The following is a 17,953-nucleotide window of genomic DNA, read 5'->3' as shown; positions in this document are numbered from 1 at the left end:
CAATATTGCAATATCTTTAACGTGTGCTTCCGCCTTAGGATGATGGCCAAGTAGTTGAACACTGCTGTGTAACTTTTGCTAATAACATCCCTTTTATACTTCTTGCTTCCATCTGAGCTTTTCATCCATTTCTTTTTATCATCAGGTAAAACTGCTGCTTTTTTTTTCAGTCTATGGCCTTAAGCTGCATTCTGAACACCCGATAAATCCAATGTAGAGAGCTGTGTAGTATCCAAGACTAAATAAACAACACTGCTAGATAGTATAAATACATGGAATGAAAGCACAGACTGAAGCTAGACCTATAAAACACTATTTAGTAAATGTATAAAAAGGGGGTGAATGGCGCTCGTGTGTCTGGATATTTTGTTTGGGCTGCAACCTATGGATGAAGCACCTCCAAGAGTACTTCACGTAGACAATAATGATAACGGGTTTTCACAGGTGCGCCTGATACCTATGGTGTGTGTGTAAAGAGGTTTTCTAATGATTTGATTCCTAAAATAATATGTAGTATGACAACCTTAACCCTATGCGTAACGTGATAACGATAAGGAAAAAATGCAATAAACAGTATTATAATGATAAAGATTCTGTTTTTATTATAAATGAATAATAAATGCTGAGAGTGTGATAAAAAGAAGAAAAAAAGGGGGGGGGGGTCAGGGGAAGTGGGTATGAGGATAATCCTCTGCTGTCAATAACAGCGATGGAGTTCTAAGTTAGAAAAAGTGGAATTTTTCTAAAATGTTGGTCACTCCAGAATGGTGGCGTCCCACCTCTGAGTGAATCGTTACTATGTGCAAGGCAAAATGTCCAGAGCTTCAGGTGAAGTAGTCTATTGTCTTTGGATCCGGAAAAAAGGAAAAAAAGAAAAGGAAAAAAGGAACAAGAAAAATATGTGGGGTACCCCTGGGTTGCCGCTGGCGATGAGGGGTCAGGGTATGGTGAGTGCTAAGGTAGTTAGGACTCCGGACAGGCTGTGCCCCTCTACGCCCTGGGCCACCCTGATGTCGCTCTAATGAGCGCAACACGGTGCCCTGGACAGAAGGGGAACAGTCATGAGTCTTGGAGAGGGAGGTAGGGGCTGCTTCTAGCACAGTTAGTGCTGTCCGCCGCGCCTTCTCCTCTCCTACAGAGTCCCTTACCTTGTAGCTTCTGTTCCGTCTCCTTGTCCCTCCGCCAGCGGTCTTCTCCGTGTCGGTCGTGGCCCGGCGTTCTCCTGCACTTCCGGGTTGGTCTAACCACGTGACCAGTCTCGGGTGCCTCCGGGTCCCGTCTATCTCTCGTCGTCCTCTCGTTCTCTCCGTCCTCCGTCTTTCTGGTCTCTTGTTCTGCCGCTCTGTTAGTTAGATGGTCAGTAGATAATTGATGTATGAGGGTAGTAAATGCGTTTGCTCCAACGCGTATCGGCCAGTGTTGGCCTTCGTCAGGGAGACGGACTCCCTGACGAAGGCCAACACTGGCCGATACGCGTTGGAGCAAACGCATTTACTACCCTCATACATCAATTATCTACTGACCATCTAACTAACAGAGCGGCAGAACAAGAGACCAGAAAGACGGAGGACGGAGAGAACGAGAGGACGACGAGAGATAGACGGGACCCGGAGGCACCCGAGACTGGTCACGTGGTTAGACCAACCCGGAAGTGCAGGAGAACGCCGGGCCACGACCGACACGGAGAAGACCGCTGGCGGAGGGACAAGGAGACGGAACAGAAGCTACAAGGTAAGGGACTCTGTAGGAGAGGAGAAGGCGCGGCGGACAGCACTAACTGTGCTAGAAGCAGCCCCTACCTCCCTCTCCAAGACTCATGACTGTTCCCCTTCTGTCCAGGGCACCGTGTTGCGCTCATTAGAGCGACATCAGGGTGGCCCAGGGCGTAGAGGGGCACAGCCTGTCCGGAGTCCTAACTACCTTAGCACTCACCATACCCTGACCCCTCATCGCCAGCGGCAACCCAGGGGTACCCCACATATTTTTCTTGTTCCTTTTTTCCTTTTCTTTTTTTCCTTTTTTCCGGATCCAAAGACAATAGACTACTTCACCTGAAGCTCTGGACATTTTGCCTTGCACATAGTAACGATTCACTCAGAGGTGGGACGCCACCATTCTGGAGTGACCAACATTTTAGAAAAATTCCACTTTTTCTAACTTAGAACTCCATCGCTGTTATTGACAGCAGAGGATTATCCTCATACCCACTTCCCCTGACCCCCCCCCCCCTTTTTTTCTTTTTTTCTTCCTTTTATCACACTCTCAGCATTTATTATTCATTTATAATAAAAACAGAATCTTTATCATTATAATACTGTTTATTGCATTTTTTCCTTATCGTTATCACGTTACGCATAGGGTTAAGGTTGTCATACTACATATTATTTTAGGAATCAAATCATTAGAAAACTATTTAGTAAATGTTATAGGAGGGCATGGAGAAGACAATACTTTAAATGAATATAAAAGTGCAAAACAACGTCAGTGTTTCTGAATGTTGTGCATGAATGTTCCATATATTAATGCTTTATATAGGGTTGTTCTTTTCTTTTTCTAAAGATTATGACTCGGATGTCATGAGCAGTTCATATGAATCTTACGATGAAGAGGAGGAAGATGGGAAAGGACAAAAGAAGAGACTTCAGTGGCCATCAGAAGAAGCCTCTATGGACCTTGTGAAGGATGCAAAGATATGTGCATTCCTCTTGCGGAAGAAAAGATTTGGGCAGTGGACCAAGCTTCTGTGTGTCATTAAAGACAACAAGTTAATGGTAAACTTGGCTTACTGTCCCTTGTTTCAGGAATTGCATTACTCGTATAAATCTTTAATAGCTTCAGTCTAATGATCTCATGATTAGCAGGGTGGCTGTGGGGGGATGCTTTTTGTGTTACTGTGAAATGTTTGGTGCCTGGTTATATGCAATGTGCGAACTGAGCTGGAAAATTGATGTTTCCATTTAGCAGTAATTCTTTTCACACATTTTTCTGTGCTTATTTATTGTGGGAAATTTGAATCTAAAATAGAACTGATGATCTTATTTAAAAGACAATAGTAGAAAACAAAACAATTTTTTTTTAATTTTTTTAACTATGGAATCAAGGTAACAGTGGGTATAAAGAAGTTTAGCACTTGTCCTGCAGTCTTCTAGGTAACATAAATCCTCTATCAGGCTTTACATTTAACCAGTGAGGCATTGTAAAGCTATTGTATGTCTCAACACAGAATATTATGTAATGTACCTGATATGATTGATAGATAGATAGATAGATAGATATGTATGTGTATATATATATATATATTTATATTTGTCTTAAGTTGACCTTTAATTAACATTACATGGCCTACAGTTACAACAACATTTTTACTTAAAGAGATCTTTTCATTTTCTCTCTCTTTCGCTCTTCTGTCACTAGTTCTCCTCTTCCCCTCACTGTCTCAGTCATTGATTATTATACCGTTTCTCCTTATCAGTGCTACAAATCCTCCAAGGACCAGCAACCTCAGATGGAGCTGCTGTTGAATGGCTGCTCAGTCTCCTACGTACCAAAGGACAGTAAAAAGAAGAAGCATGAACTGAAGATTACTCACCAGGGTACAGACGCTTTGGTTCTTGCTGTCCAGAGCGAAGAGCAGGCTGAGCAGTGGTTGAGGGTAGGTGAACTTGCCATCATGCTGATATATGGTGCATGTCTTGCTTACCTCAGGGGTTGCAGTATTGAGTTTACACAGGAACCATTGACCTCACAGAGGCTCATTCTGACTAATACTCATGACGCCTGTAAGATGGCTATTAGGAGCTGATTGGCTGGTACTTTATCTCCGTCCACTTTAGCTCTCTCCAAGGCTTAGTACATAGACCCCCTAGGTCCGTGCAATCAGCGATAGAGATGGACTGCTCTGCGGCCAGGCCAGCCACTGAAAGGGTGGAGACATACAAGTTTGCAGTCAGAGCACTTTGTCAGTTTTGCTGCTGGCAGACATACTGTATGGTACTGTGTCAAGAAGGACAAACTCCCAGCACTGTACATTGGGGGTCATTCCGAGTTGATCGCTAGCTGAAAATGTTCGCTGCGCAGCGATGATGCAAAAACTCGGCACTTCTGCGTATGCGGCACAATGCGCACGCGCAACGTACTTTCACAACGGCCGATGTAGTTTAACACAAGGTCTAGCAAAGCTTTTCAGTCGCACTGGTGGACGCAGAGTGATTGACATGAACTGGGCGTTTCTGGGTGTCAACTGACAGTTTTCAGGGAGTGTTCGAAAAAACGCAGGCGTGCCAGGAAAAACGCAGGCGTAGCTGGGCGAACGCAGGGCGTGTTTGTGACGTCAAAACAGGAACTAAAAAGTCTGAAGTGATCGCAAGCGCTGGGTAGGTCTGAAGCTACTCTAAAACTGCACAATATTTTTTTGTAGCGGCGCTGCGATCCTTTCGTTCGCACTTCTGCTAAGCTAACATACACTCCCAGTGGGAGGCGGCTTAGCATTTGCACGGCTGCTAAAAACTGCTAGTGAGCGAACAACTCAGAATGACCCCCATAGTTATAGGTATCTTCCAGTAACCGTATAGGAAGTATAATATAGAGGGCCTTGGCTAAATGTATCTCAGTTATTGGTCTATTTATTATCACGATTTGTCAGGAAACCAGCAAAGATGGAGTATCCCTAACTTTAAGCAGGGGTGAAGGGTATCTTCTGCAGTCCCCTCTGTTTTCTATTGTAAAACCAGTTCCCTCAGGTTTCCATGGGGTGCTGCTAAAATCTGAAATGTTACACGCTCCGGAGCTTGGCTCCGATAGTGAACGCCAGCTATAGATGCCGCTAGCTGTTGTAGCCTATGAGCTACTCAGGAGAGGGATTTCTTACCAGTCCCATGTAATGGTTTCCCACCCAGACATATGGCAGATATGCAGGTGTGAAGGTGACAGGATGCTCATTGTAATAACGGATTCATAGTTAATAAATGAATACAGTATAAGAAAGAACCGTAGCATTGAAAGCTAACTGGTGCTCATAGTGGTAGTCGCAGTTCTGACACTAGGCTGTGGTAAGTCACTTAGGGGTCTATTTACTAAGCCTCAGGTGAAGATAAAGTGGATGGAGATAAAGCACCAGCCAATCACCTCCTAACTGTCCTTTTTCAAACGCAGCCTGTGACATGGCAGATAGGAGCTGATTGGCTGGTACTTTATCTCCGTCCAAGGCTTTGTAAATAGACCCCTTAATCTGCTAGAAATTAGAATGATTCTTAAAGGGTTCCGAAAGGTAAAACTGAAGTTCATTTTGTTGTATCATCCATAATTGTATTAGTAAAGTTTTCCGACTCATGATGGAATTAATCATTTTAACTGTGTGTATTAACTGAGCTATTCAGCTTCCATGGGTGGGAGCCTACAAATCTCCCCTCCCCATTATTACTCTGACAGCGCTCTCTCACCTGCCCTCCTCTTTGGTCACGCTATACACTTGGGGTGCTCATGCAATCAGATGCCTCTTGCCAGCTGAGGTGGTGCTGCTTTGCAGCCTGTCGTCTCCCATCACCTACCTCTTTGCATTGGTTCCTGTAGAAGCCTGATCTGGTGGGGCGCAGAAGATTTTGAGCTATGAATCGTATCTGACTCTTGTTTGCTATAAAACATGTTGGTGGGAGTGGGGGGGGGGGGGTGTCACTATGGTCCATAATATTCTTACAGTCTGTACAAGACAAATATACTGAGTTGCCTACGCCTGCTTCAAAGTATGTTTACAGAGCCTCTAGCACTTCAGAGGTTGTTAAATTGCAATTTCCATCATTCTCAGCCACAGATTCATGGCCTGTCAGAGACTGATTGTCTATTAGTCAACATGGGCTTCTGCCTAGGGGTAGTCTTCAGGTTGCCGGCGTCGGGCTCCCGGCGACCACCATACCGGCGCCGGCATACCGACATCTTTTCGCCCTCTTGAGGGTCCACGACCCTCCTGGAGGGAGAATAGATAGCGTGGTGCGAGTAACGTGGCGAGCGCAGCGAGCCTGCAAGGGGCTCATTTGCGCTCGCCCAGCTGTCTGTATGCCGCCCGCAAAGGGCTCATTTGCGCTCGCCCAGCTGTCTGTATGCCGGTGGTTGGGATTCCGGCGCCGGTATGCTGACCGCCGGCATACCAATACTACACCCGTGCCTAGGGCCCACTGGGCACTGAGGGACCTGAGTAATTACTTTAACCCAGATTTGTCCACTCTGCCATTGCAGTCAAGTTTTTAAGGCTATTGATGCAGGAGAACATGTGACTTAGAGGTACATTTACTAAGCAGTGATAAGAGCAGAGAAGTGAGCCAGTGGAGAAATTTCCCCATCAACCAATCGGCGCTGAAGTAACATCTATAATTTGCATACTATAAAATGATAGAGCTGCTGATCGGTTGATAGGGAACTTTCTTCACTGGCTCACTTCTCCGTTCTTATCACTGCTTAGTAAATGTACCCCTTAGGCCCAAATGTATTAAGCCTTAAAAAGTGATAAAGTGGAGAGAAATAATGTACCAGCCAGTTTGCTTCTAACTGCCATGTTACAGGCTGTGTCTGAAAAATGACAGGAGATGGTTCATTTATCCATCTCCACTCTATCACTTTTTAAGGCTTAATACATTTGGGCCATTAGTTAGTACCTCAGTCAGTTGATTTAACCAATTGGACTCAAGTATGGATATCCTTAAAACCTGTGCTTGACTGTAATGGCGGAGTTCAGGAAACTGTTTAAACCTGTTCTCATGTGTGTTTTTTGACAAAGGAATCAAGGGTTCCAAAACAGTTGTCGAGCATAGGGCCCTGTGGGATCTTAGACTCTGGCGCTAACATTCCTTCACCAGAATCCGGCCCCTTTCTCTTCTCTCCGCCTGTGAATACCAGTATTGCGCTCGGAGTGTGGGTTTCATTATTTTTTGTTCTCTTATTTCTCTTAAGTTTCATCAAATTCTCAAGCATTATGTGACTATTTTCATTTTAGAGCACGAAAATCTGTTTCATGTAATACTTTCAAGTTACATTTCCAACTACAACACATTAATGCGTGAAATATCCATCTGAGCCCCATTTGGAAGGCACTCGACTCTTTTATGAAATGAATTACTTCATAAACGGCTGCAAGTTACAGAACAAGGAGTAGAACACTGAGAAACCCTCTCTGGCGCTAGCAGTTGGCCGAGCGCGGTGCTAAGTGAGAATGTACTGTACGAAGTACCAGATCTCTTCTCCGTTGGAGGGAGGGAGAGGTTACTACGGAGGGTTCTGTAACATCGCAGCTGCTATCCGCTTTCTTACTGATGAGGCGGGAATCTTTAAAGTGCTACTTCCAGCTCTCGCTATCGGATCTATACAGAGCCTTTGTATTGTAGTCGCCTGTTTATTTCTATCAAAAGTATTTATTTTTTTCCCTTGGCAAAACCAAACTTGTAATAAAATTTCCATTTACTTTTTATCACATGCACATGTCCTAGAAACAAAAAATGGTTACAGTATCACCTCATACATTCCTTTTTGCACGCATATATTTTTTGGGGAGTAAATTACAGTGATAAATTAAATATCACACAACTCTGAACTGAGAAACTGCACTTCAGATGTGCGCAGTGACATCAGGCGGACATATATATTATAATATTTTTAAAGGAAGACGCAATTATAATGGCTCCTTCGTACCTTTTTTACTTTCGATTTTGCTTGCTCAGAAAATGGGTTGATGCGATAATCTATACTATGTTTTTTTGTGTGTATTATGCACTATAGTGCCTTATTACAGCCTGCAGGAGGCGCACTTTGCTGCTTTCTATGCAAATCTCCTGGCCCCATCAATGTTACTGTAATCCACAAACACAATTGTCTTGGTGCTATGACTTAAAATACGTGTGTGTGTGTGTGTGTGTGTGTGTGTGTGTGTGTGTGTGTGTGTGTGTATATATATATATATATATATATATATATATATATATATATATATATATATATAAAAAGTTTTATTTTTTTTTATTTATGCTTTTAGTTCTGCTAGAAATCTGCTAAAATTATTTTGTGTTACCCAACATGTTAAGAAACTGATAATGCTTTTACTGTTATACCCCTTTCACATCGCAAAAATAACCCAGTATCGACCCGGCATATTGCTGGGTCGACAGGGGTCAGTGTGCGATGTGAAAGGGGCCTTGGAGAATTCGGGTAATTAATAAGAAGGGTTATTCCCGGGTTGAATACTGGGTCAGTGGCAGCGTAAACGGATTCCCGAGTCAATGCGACCTGGTACCCGTTTACTACATAAGGGGATAGGAGAAGGGTATTGTACAGGGTGGGAAGCACGTGCCCTCTAAATACATGTGAGGCACTCACTCCTCCTATCAGACCATAGAATACTGCAAGAGTTAAGCCAACTCGAACAAATTTCATTTGGGACGAAAATCTACAGTTTGTTAGTAGCTTTTAGCTTCATTTCATTTTAGATTTGTTCTCAGATTTCCGTTTCTTCATACAGTATTTCAGGTGATGGAATGTACTCAGCATGTGTTTACACTGCAACAAGAGAATGGTGCTTCCCGCTGTATAGTAGACCTGCACTGGGTGTATTTTGGTGCGGTGTTGTGGCTGTCCAGAAATGGAATTGTCGTAGTGACTCTGGGAATCTAGAACACAAAAGTTATGTATTACTCAGGTCTGTGCTTTCCAGTGCGCATATCGCCTGTTGAGTCCTTTATTGTATTTGCAGCGGCATATATCCTCCCATTGTTATACGCCACTTGAGAGATTTATCAAAACTTGGAGAGAGAGAAAGTACCAACCAGTAAGCTTTTAAGTGCTATCTTACAGGCTGTGTTTGAAAAAGCAGGACCTGATTGCTTGGTACTTTACCTCTCTCCAAACTTTGATAAATCTCCCCCTCAGTGTCATGTATAAAAGAATACACTGTGACAGTCCTATGCTACCCCCCCAGTGAAAATATGAACGCGCCAACCTCAATGGGTGCCCAACATTAGGCCCAAAACTAGTAAGACCTCATTAACACCAACCTCCACCAACCATGGTCTTTGGATTATGGGAGAGAAATGGAGCCCTCTGAGGAAACTCACATTATGCACAAGACCTTACAGAGTGCCATCCCTCATATGCAGCCCTGCAACCACTCACATAGGCCCAGATTTATCCAGCCTTGGAGAGTGATATATTGCAAGGTGATAAAGTACCAACCAATCGGCTCCGAACTGTCATTTTTAAACTCCGCCTGTAACATGGCAGTTAGGAGCTGATTAGTTTTTACTTTGTCTGATTCTGGGTTTCAGATGTCTCTGGACTGGTGTCAGAGATGCTGGTCCTCTGGGTGTTGTTGTATTGGAAGCTGGGAAGCCGGAGATGGTGCTTTCGCATAGAATTAATTAGTCCTTGGCTATTACTGGAAAATGGGCAGAGCTAGTTCCAGGAGGTTGACGAGACCCAGAACAGGGGCACGGAGTCTTACCCCACTGGGAGTCTTCACCAGGAAGCCCTGCAAGGAACATTGGGCTTCGCTGCACCCAGTTAGCCAGTCGCGGCCCCCTGCCTGGGTTACCTGGTGTAGATGTTCGGGAAAGGTTTGGCTTTTAGGCTGGTGGTCTGACCAGCTGGAACAGAACTGGAATGATGACCAAGCTGGTACCAGAATGATGATACTGGGTCTGGAGTGTAACCGGACTGGAATAATGCTTGTGTAGCAGGGTTTCCACAGTGATACTCGGAACCGAGGCTAGAGTATCACTAAGGGAGCGCAGCTCTTATACTTACACTGCTGTGTGACTATGGAACTGGCACCAGAGTGCTGTGAAGCAGGAAGCTTTATACCAGGGATGGGGAACCTTTGGCCCTCCAGCTGTTGGTGAACTACACATACCAGCATGCCCTGCTGCAGTTTTGCTATTCGGCCGTGCTTAAACTGTTGAAAAAAACGAAAGAATTCAACTGCGCTTGGGATTAACGGGTGAGAGAAATAAATAACAATGTATACATAGAGAATACCACTATGTATCAAATAGAAAAGCTCACTGGTTTGTTATATAGATGAATTTTTATAATAAAACCAAATAGAACATTAGAACGATACTGTGCACAGTATTACTGTAGTTGAATATGTATAGAGAGATCGTTCGATAAATACAATGTTTAAAAATTAAAAACATGAAAGGCAACAAAATAACATGAGCTGTCTGTCTCAAGAACACTGTAATGGGGACGATAATCATGGAAAGCGGCTGAGCAGTGTTCACTGTAGAAAATCGATGGAAGGCCGGTAGATAGACCAGGTAAACATGTGGCGTCCCACAGTGCTAGTTGCCCGGTAATGATCAGAGGGAGAGCCGGAGTAGGACTGTGCTCGCCTCGAGTGTGACTGCTGCTCACTTCCGATGGAGGTGCTGTCAGTCGTGGATTCCGGCTAGCCGCATGCACGGCTGCTGCTTAGTTGTGTGTGCTGACTGTCGCTCCCCGAGGCGGACCGGACGTGTGGACTGGATAGTGATGTTAGGGGATCCGATGTGCTGGATCGGATAGCAGCAAAAGGGAGGAGTCTAACGCGTTTCGTCACTTTCAGGCACCTTTGAAAAGTCACTTGAATGTGACGAAACGCGTTAGGGCGCTAGAATTTAAGCACGGATTTGCCATGTGTATGCCCCCCAGCGATAGCGATTTGCGGCCCCGCGCATCGCTATCACCGGTGCTAGATTGACCCTACTGCAGTCTCAATCTAGCGGGTCACTCACTTAAGCGCTGTGTGAAGTGAGCGGCCCCCAGTCCGTCCGTCCCCTCGCTCAGCACAACGCGCTGTGCTGAGCGTGGGGGAGAGATGTATGCTGAGCGGTCTGTGTTAAGATCGCTCAGCACACATCTTCCCCGTCAGTACCCTCCTTTACATATACCCCATGGTGTTGCAGTGAGGGCACAAGGAGAAACATAAAAATGTATATCGCTAAGGAAGGCCTAAGTGATTCAGTTCTTAAACAGTCTGTTTATGTATCTATCTAATCTTATGCTGCATATGAAATATCAGTGATTCACTTTGTACAGTAAATGAGTGTTGTCTTGCAGAACAGACAGTCTGTTACCCGCCTGGGTCGCGACCCCTTCCCTTGGTCGAAATCTTCAATTTAATTAGTAGTTTTTGTGTTTGTATATTAAAGTAAAGGCTTTATTTAAATGACAGTGATTTTACCAGAACATTTCCTTATAAGCCGCCCTGGGGTCATTAATGTGGTTTGCTGTCTAGACAAAAGTTTTACCTCAGTTGCAGCCCTTGCTTTGTTACTTCGTACGATTCTGTGCCCTTGGTATAGCATCCTTTGTGCTTTTATCACACACTATTAGACTTTTTGCTGTATTTCACGGAAACCATTGAGGGAGGGAACGGATGACCACAAATGTCATGTCTAGCTACAGCTCCGTATAATCTGCTGCAGGCAGTAATCATCAGATACCACCGTCATATAAGTCATGTGCAGGTACCAAGATTGAGTCAAACAACATACAAAAGGACACGTAATAAAAAGAAGGATCAAATAAATGTCAAGTTAAAAATGCTTACTTTTTTTTGTATGTTTTTGGCTTAATCGCCCCTTTTCTCTGACGTCCTAAGTGGATGCTGGGGACTCCGTCAGGACCATGGGGATTAGCGGCTCCGCAGGAGACAGGGCACAAAAATAAAAGCTTTAGGACTAGGTGGTGTGCACTGGCTCCTCCCCCTATGACCCTCCTCCAAGCCTCAGTTAGGTTTTTGTGCCCGGCCGAGAAGGGTGCAATCTAGGTAGCTCTCCTGAGCTGCTTAGAATAAAAGTATAGACTTAGGTTTTTTTATTTTCAGTGAGTCCTGCTGGCAACAGGCTCACTGCATCGAGGGACTAAGGGGAGAAGAAGCGAACTCACCTGCGTGCAGAGTGGATTGTGCTTCTTGGCTACTGGACATTAGCTCCAGAGGGACGATCACAGGCCCAGCCATGGATGGGTCCCGGAGCCGCGCCGCCGGCCCCCTTACAGAGCCAGAAGAGTGAAGAGGTCCAGAAATCGGCGGCAGAAGGCATCTTGTCTTCAAGAAAGGTAGCGCACAGCACTGCAGCTGTGCGCCATTGCTCTCAGCACACTTCACACTCACTCCGGTCACTGAGGGTGCAGGGCGCTGGGGGGGGGGCGCCCTGAGACGCAATGAAAACACTATTTATGGTAAAAAATACATCACATATAGCTCCTGGGCTATATGGATGTATTTAACCCATGCCATTTTACCTCATAAAAAGCGGGAGAAAGGCCGCCGTGAAGGGGGCGGAGCCTATCTCCTCAGCACACAAGCTCCATTTTCCCTCACAGCTCCGCTGGAAGGACGTCTCCCTGACTCTCCCCTGCAGTCCTGCACTACAGAAACAGGGTAAAAAAGAGAGGGGGGGGGCACTAATTTGGCATATAAAAACATATATAGCAGCTATAAGGGAGAAACACTTATTTATAAGGTTGTCCCTATACATATATAGCGCTCTGGTGTGTGCTGGCAAACTCTCCCTCTGTCTCCCCAAAGGGCTAGTGGGGTCCTGTCCTCTATCAGAGCATTCCCTGTGTGTGTGCTGTGTGTCGGTACGCGTGTGTCGACATGTATGAGGAGGAAAATGGTGTGGAGGCGGAGCAATTGCCTGTATTAGTGATGTCACCCCCTAGGGAGTCGACACCTGACTGGATGGTCTTATTTAAGGATTTACGTGATAGTGTCAGCACTTTACAAAAAACTGTTGACGACATGAGACAGCCGGCAAGTCAGTTAGTGCCTGTCCAGGCGTCTCAAACACCGTCAGGGGCTCTAAAGCGCCCATTACCTCAGTCGGTCGACACAGACACGGACACTGACTCCAGTGTCGACGGTGAAGAAACAAACGTATTTTCCAGTAGGGCCACACGTTACATGATCACGGCAATGAAGGAGGCTTTGCATATTTCTGATACTACAAGTACCACAAAAAAGGGTATTATGTGGGGTGTGAAAAAACTACCCGTAGTTTTTCCTGAATCAGAAGAATTAAATGAAGTGTGTGATGATGCGTGGGTCTCCCCCGATAAAAAATTGCTGATATCTAAGAAATTATTGGCATTATACCCTTTCCCGCCAGAAGTTAGGGCGCGTTGGGAAACACCCCCTAGGGTGGATAAGGCACTCACACGCTTATCAAAACAAGTGGCGTTACCGTCTCCTGATACGGCCGCCCTCAAGGAGCCAGTTGATAGGAAGCTGGAATATGTCCTAAAAAGTATATACACACATACTGGTGTTATACTGCGACCAGCGATTGCCTCAGCCTGGATGTGCAGCGCTGGGGTGGCGTGGTCGGAGTCCCTGACTGAAAATATTGATACCCTGGACAGGGACAGTATTTTATTGACTATAGAGCGTTTAAAAGATGCGTTTCTATATATGCGTGATGCACAGAGGGATATTTGCACCCTGGCATCAAGAGTAAGTGCGATGTCCATTTCTGCCAGAAGATGTTTATGGACACGACAGTGGTCAGGTGATGCGGATTCCAAACGGCATATGGAAGTATTGCCGTATAAAGGGGAGGAGTTATTTGGGGTCGGTCTTTCGGACCTGGTGGCCACGGCAACAGCTGGAAAATCCACCTTTTTTTACCCCAACTCACCTCTCAGCAGAAAAAGACACCGTCTTTTCAGCCTCAGTCCTTTCGTCCCCATAAGGGCAAGCGGGCAAAAGGCCAGTCATATCTGCCCCGGGGTAGAGGAAAGGGAAAAAGACTGCAGCAGACAGCCTCTTCCCAGGAACAGAAGCCCTCCACCGCTTCTGCCAAGTCCTCAGCATGACGCTGGGGCCTTACAAGCGGACTCAGGTGCGGTGGGGGGTCGTCTCAAGAGTTTCAGCGCGCAGTGGGCTCACTCGCAAGTGGACCCCTGGATCCTACAGGTAGTATCCCAGGGGTACAGATTGGAATTCGAGACGTCTCCCCCTCGCAGGTTCCTGAAGTCTGCTTTACCAACGTCTCCCTCCGACAGGGAGGCAGTATTGGAAGCAATTCACAAGCTGTATTCCCAGCAGGTGATAATCAAAGTACCCCTCCTACAACAGGGAAAGGGGTATTATTCCACACTATTTGTGGTACCGAAGCCAGACGGCTCGGTGAGACCTATTCTAAATCTGAAATCTTTGAACACTTACATACAAAGGTTCAAATTCAAGATGGAGTCTTTCAGAGCAGTGATAGCGAACCTGGAAGAAGGGGACTATATGGTGTCCCTGGACATCAAGGATGCTTACCTTCATGTCCCAATTTGCCCTTCTCACCAAGGGTACCTCAGGTTCGTAGTACAGAACTGTCATTATCAGTTTCAGACGCTGCCGTTTGGATTGTCCACGGCACCCCGGGTCTTTACCAAGGTAATGGCCGAAATGATGATTCTTCTTCGAAGAAAAGGCGTCTTAATTATCCCTTACTTGGACGATCTCCTGATAAGGGCAAAGTCCAGGGAACAGTTGGAGGTCGGAGTAGCACTATCTCGGGTACTGCTACAACAGCACGGGTGGATTCTAAATATTCCAAAATCGCAGCTGATCCCGACGACACGTCTGCTGTTCCTAGGGATGATTCTGGACAGTCCAGAAAAAGGTGTTTCTACCGGAGGAGAAAGCCAGGGAGTTATCCGAGCTAGTCAGGAACCTCCTAAAACCAGGAAAAGTGTCAGTGCATCATTGCACAAGGGTCCTGGGAAAAATGGTGGCTTCTTGCGAAGCGATTCCATTCGGCAGATTTCACGCAAGAACTTTTCAGTGGGATCTGCTGGACAAATGGTCCGGATCGCATCTTCAGATGCATCAGCGGATAACCCTGTCTCCGAGGACAAGGGTGTCTCTTCTGTGGTGGCTGCAGAGTGCTCATCTACTAGAGGGCCGCAGATTCGGCATTCAGGATTGGATCCTGGTGACCACGGATGCCAGCCTGAGAGGCTGGGGAGCAGTCACACAGGGAAGAAATTTCCAGGGAACGTGGTCAAGTCTAGAGACTTCTCTCCACATAAATATACTGGAGCTAAGGGCAATTTACAATGCTCTATGCCTAGCAAGACCTCTGCTTCAAGGTCAGCCGGTGCTGATCCAGTCGGACAACATCACGGAAGTCGCCCACGTAAACAGACAGGGCGGCACAAGAAGCAGGAGGGCAATGGCAGAAGCTGCAAGGATTCTTCGCTGGGCGGAAAATCATGTGATAGCACTGTCAGCAGTGTTCATTCCGGGAGTGGACAACTGGGAAGCAGACTTCCTCAGCAGGCACGACCTCCACCCGGGAGAGTGGGGACTTCACACGGAAGTCTTCCACATGATTGTGAACCATTGGGAAAAACCAAAGGTGGACATGATGGCGTCCCGCCTCAACAAAAAACTGGACAGGTATTGCGCCAGGTCAAGGGACCCTCAGGCAATAGCTGTGGACGCTCTGGTAACACCGTGGGTGTACCAGTCAGTGTATGTGTTCCCTCCTCTTCCTCTCATACCCAAGGTACTGAGAATTATAAGACGGAGAGGAGTAAGAACTATACTCGTGGCTCCGGATTGGCCAAGGAGGACTTGGTACCCGGAACTTCAAGAGATGCTCACAGAAGACCCATGGCCTCTGCCGTTAAGAAGGGACTTGCTTCAGCAAGGACCCTGTCTGTTCCAAGACTTACCGCGGCTGCGTTTGACGGCATGGCGGTTGAACGCCGGATCCTAAGGGAAAAAGGCATTCCGGAAGAGGTCATTCCTACCCTGGTCAAAGCCAGGAAGGAGGTGACCGCACAACATTATCACCGCATTTGGCGAAAATATGTTGCGTGGTGTGAGGCCAGGAAGGCCCCCACGGAGGAATTTCAACTCGGTCGATTCCTGCATTTCCTGCAAACAGGAGTGTCTATGAGCCTCAAATTGGGGTCCATTAAGGTTCAAATTTCGGCCCTGTCGATTTTCTTCCAGAAAGAATTGGCTTCAGTTCCTGAAGTCCAGACATTCGTCAAGGGAGTACTGCATATACAACCCCCTTTTGTGCCTCCAGTGGCACCGTGGGATCTCAACGTAGTTCTGGGATTCCTCAAATCACATTGGTTTGAACCGCTCAAATCTGTGGATTTGAAATATCTCACAAGGAAAGTGACCATGCTGTTGGCCCTGGCCTCGGCCAGGCGAGTGTCAGAATTGGCGGCTTTGTCTCACAAAAGCCCATATCTGATTTTCCATTCGGACAGGGCAGAACTGCGGACTCGTCCCCAGTTTCTCCCTAAGGTGGTGTCAGCGTTTCACCTGAACCAACCTATTGTGGTGCCTGCGGCTACTAGGGACTTGGAGGACTCCAAGTTGCTAGACGTTGTCAGGGCCCTGAAAATATATATTTCCAGGACGGCTGGAGTCAGGAAAACTGACTCGCTGTTTATCCTGTATGCACCCAACAAGCTGGGTGCTCCTGCTTCTAAGCAGACGATTGCTCGTTGGATTTGTAGTACAATTCAGCTTGCACATTCTGTGGCAGGCCTGCCACAGCCAAAATCTGTAAATGCCCATTCCACAAGGAAGGTGGGCTCATCTTGGGCGGCTGCCCGAGGGGTCTCGGCTTAACAACTTTGTCGAGCTGCTACTTGGTCAGGGGCAAACACGTTTGCAAAATTCTACAAATTTGATACCCTGGCTGAGGAGGACCTGGAGTTCTCTCATTCGGTGCTGCAGAGTCATCCGCACTCTCCCGCCCGTTTGGGAGCTTTGGTATAATCCCCATGGTCCTGACGGAGTCCCCAGCATCCACTTAGGACGTCAGAGAAAATAAGAATTTACTTACCGATAATTCTATTTCTCGTAGTCCGTAGTGGATGCTGGGCGCCCATCCCAAGTGCGGATTGTCTGCAATACTTGTACATAGTTATTGTTACAAAAATCGGGTTATTATTGTTGTGAGCCATCTTTTCAGAGGCTCCTCTGTTATCATGCTGTTAACTGGGTTCAGATCACAAGTTGTACAGTGTGATTGGTGTGGCTGGTATGAGTCTTACCCGGGATTCAAAATCTTTCCTTATTGTGTACGCTCGTCCGGGCACAGTATCCTAACTGAGGCTTGGAGGAGGGTCATAGGGGGAGGAGCCAGTGCACACCACCTAGTCCTAAAGCTTTTATTTTTGTGCCCTGTCTCCTGCGGAGCCGCTAATCCCCATGGTCCTGACGGAGTCCCCAGCATCCACTACGGACTGCGAGAAATAGAATTATCGGTAAGTAAATTCTTATTATTTTGTACTGTAATGCAGGACTGCAGCTTAGTTTGCATGAATAAAAATATTTTCTTTAAAAAAAAATAAAAAATAAACATTTTAAGATTAGCGTATAAGCAAGGTATGTTTTACATGACATACTGTACTTTAGTGTCCACTGGTAATTTGTGTTTGTTTGCTGTTATGTATGGAAGCTCCATTTTACGCTTCATGATGTTGCAGACCATCCTGAGATTTCCACTTTAGTCTCAGTGTCCTCAGTTAATAATGTGTTTCGGTGGAACAAGTTCTCCAATTTTACACAACCATTCTTCACATTTTATTCCACGAATCATACCCAGACATTATTTGGTATGGTTGTATAGCTAAAATGTTACAGAAAGAAATACTGTATTATAAAAGACTGAGTGTGTTTGTGTTCTATTCTCAGCAAGACCCTAACTGTGTGGAGTTTGTATGTTCTCCTGTGTTTGCATAGATTTCCTCCGGGTACTCTGGTTTCCTCCCTCAATCCTAAAAAATACTTGAAGGTTAATTGGCTGCTCAAACTGCCAACCTGTGCCTCCATCAGACTTTACAGTGAAAGCCTGTGCCCCTATCGGACTTTACTGTGAAAGCCTGTGCCTCCATCACACTTAGTGCCAGCCTGTGCCTCCATTGCACTTGCTGCCAGCCTGTGCCTCCATCAGACTTTACAGTG

The 17,953-nt window shown here is 46.1% G+C and overlaps 1 protein-coding gene across 5 annotated transcripts in view; it reads left to right on the top strand.

The window, feature by feature from the left end:
• The window catches only part of AFAP1 (actin filament associated protein 1), a 230,302-nt gene that overhangs the window by 100,709 nt on the left and 111,640 nt on the right, over nt 1-17,953 (top strand). For all 5 annotated transcript variants that reach the window (XM_063923969.1, XM_063923982.1, XM_063923995.1 and 2 more), the window contains exons 5-6: nt 2,560-2,771; nt 3,473-3,652. In XM_063923969.1, the coding sequence (XP_063780039.1) occupies nt 2,560-2,771; nt 3,473-3,652 (392 nt within the window). The remainder of the gene's footprint in view (nt 1-2,559; nt 2,772-3,472; nt 3,653-17,953) is intronic.

The sequence above is a fragment of the Pseudophryne corroboree genome, chromosome 1 (genome assembly GCF_028390025.1).
Source record: "Pseudophryne corroboree isolate aPseCor3 chromosome 1, aPseCor3.hap2, whole genome shotgun sequence".
Lineage (NCBI taxonomy): Eukaryota > Metazoa > Chordata > Amphibia > Anura > Myobatrachidae > Pseudophryne > Pseudophryne corroboree.
Note: the sequence above shows the minus strand (reverse complement) of the source record. Positions and strands in the feature narration are given on the sequence as shown.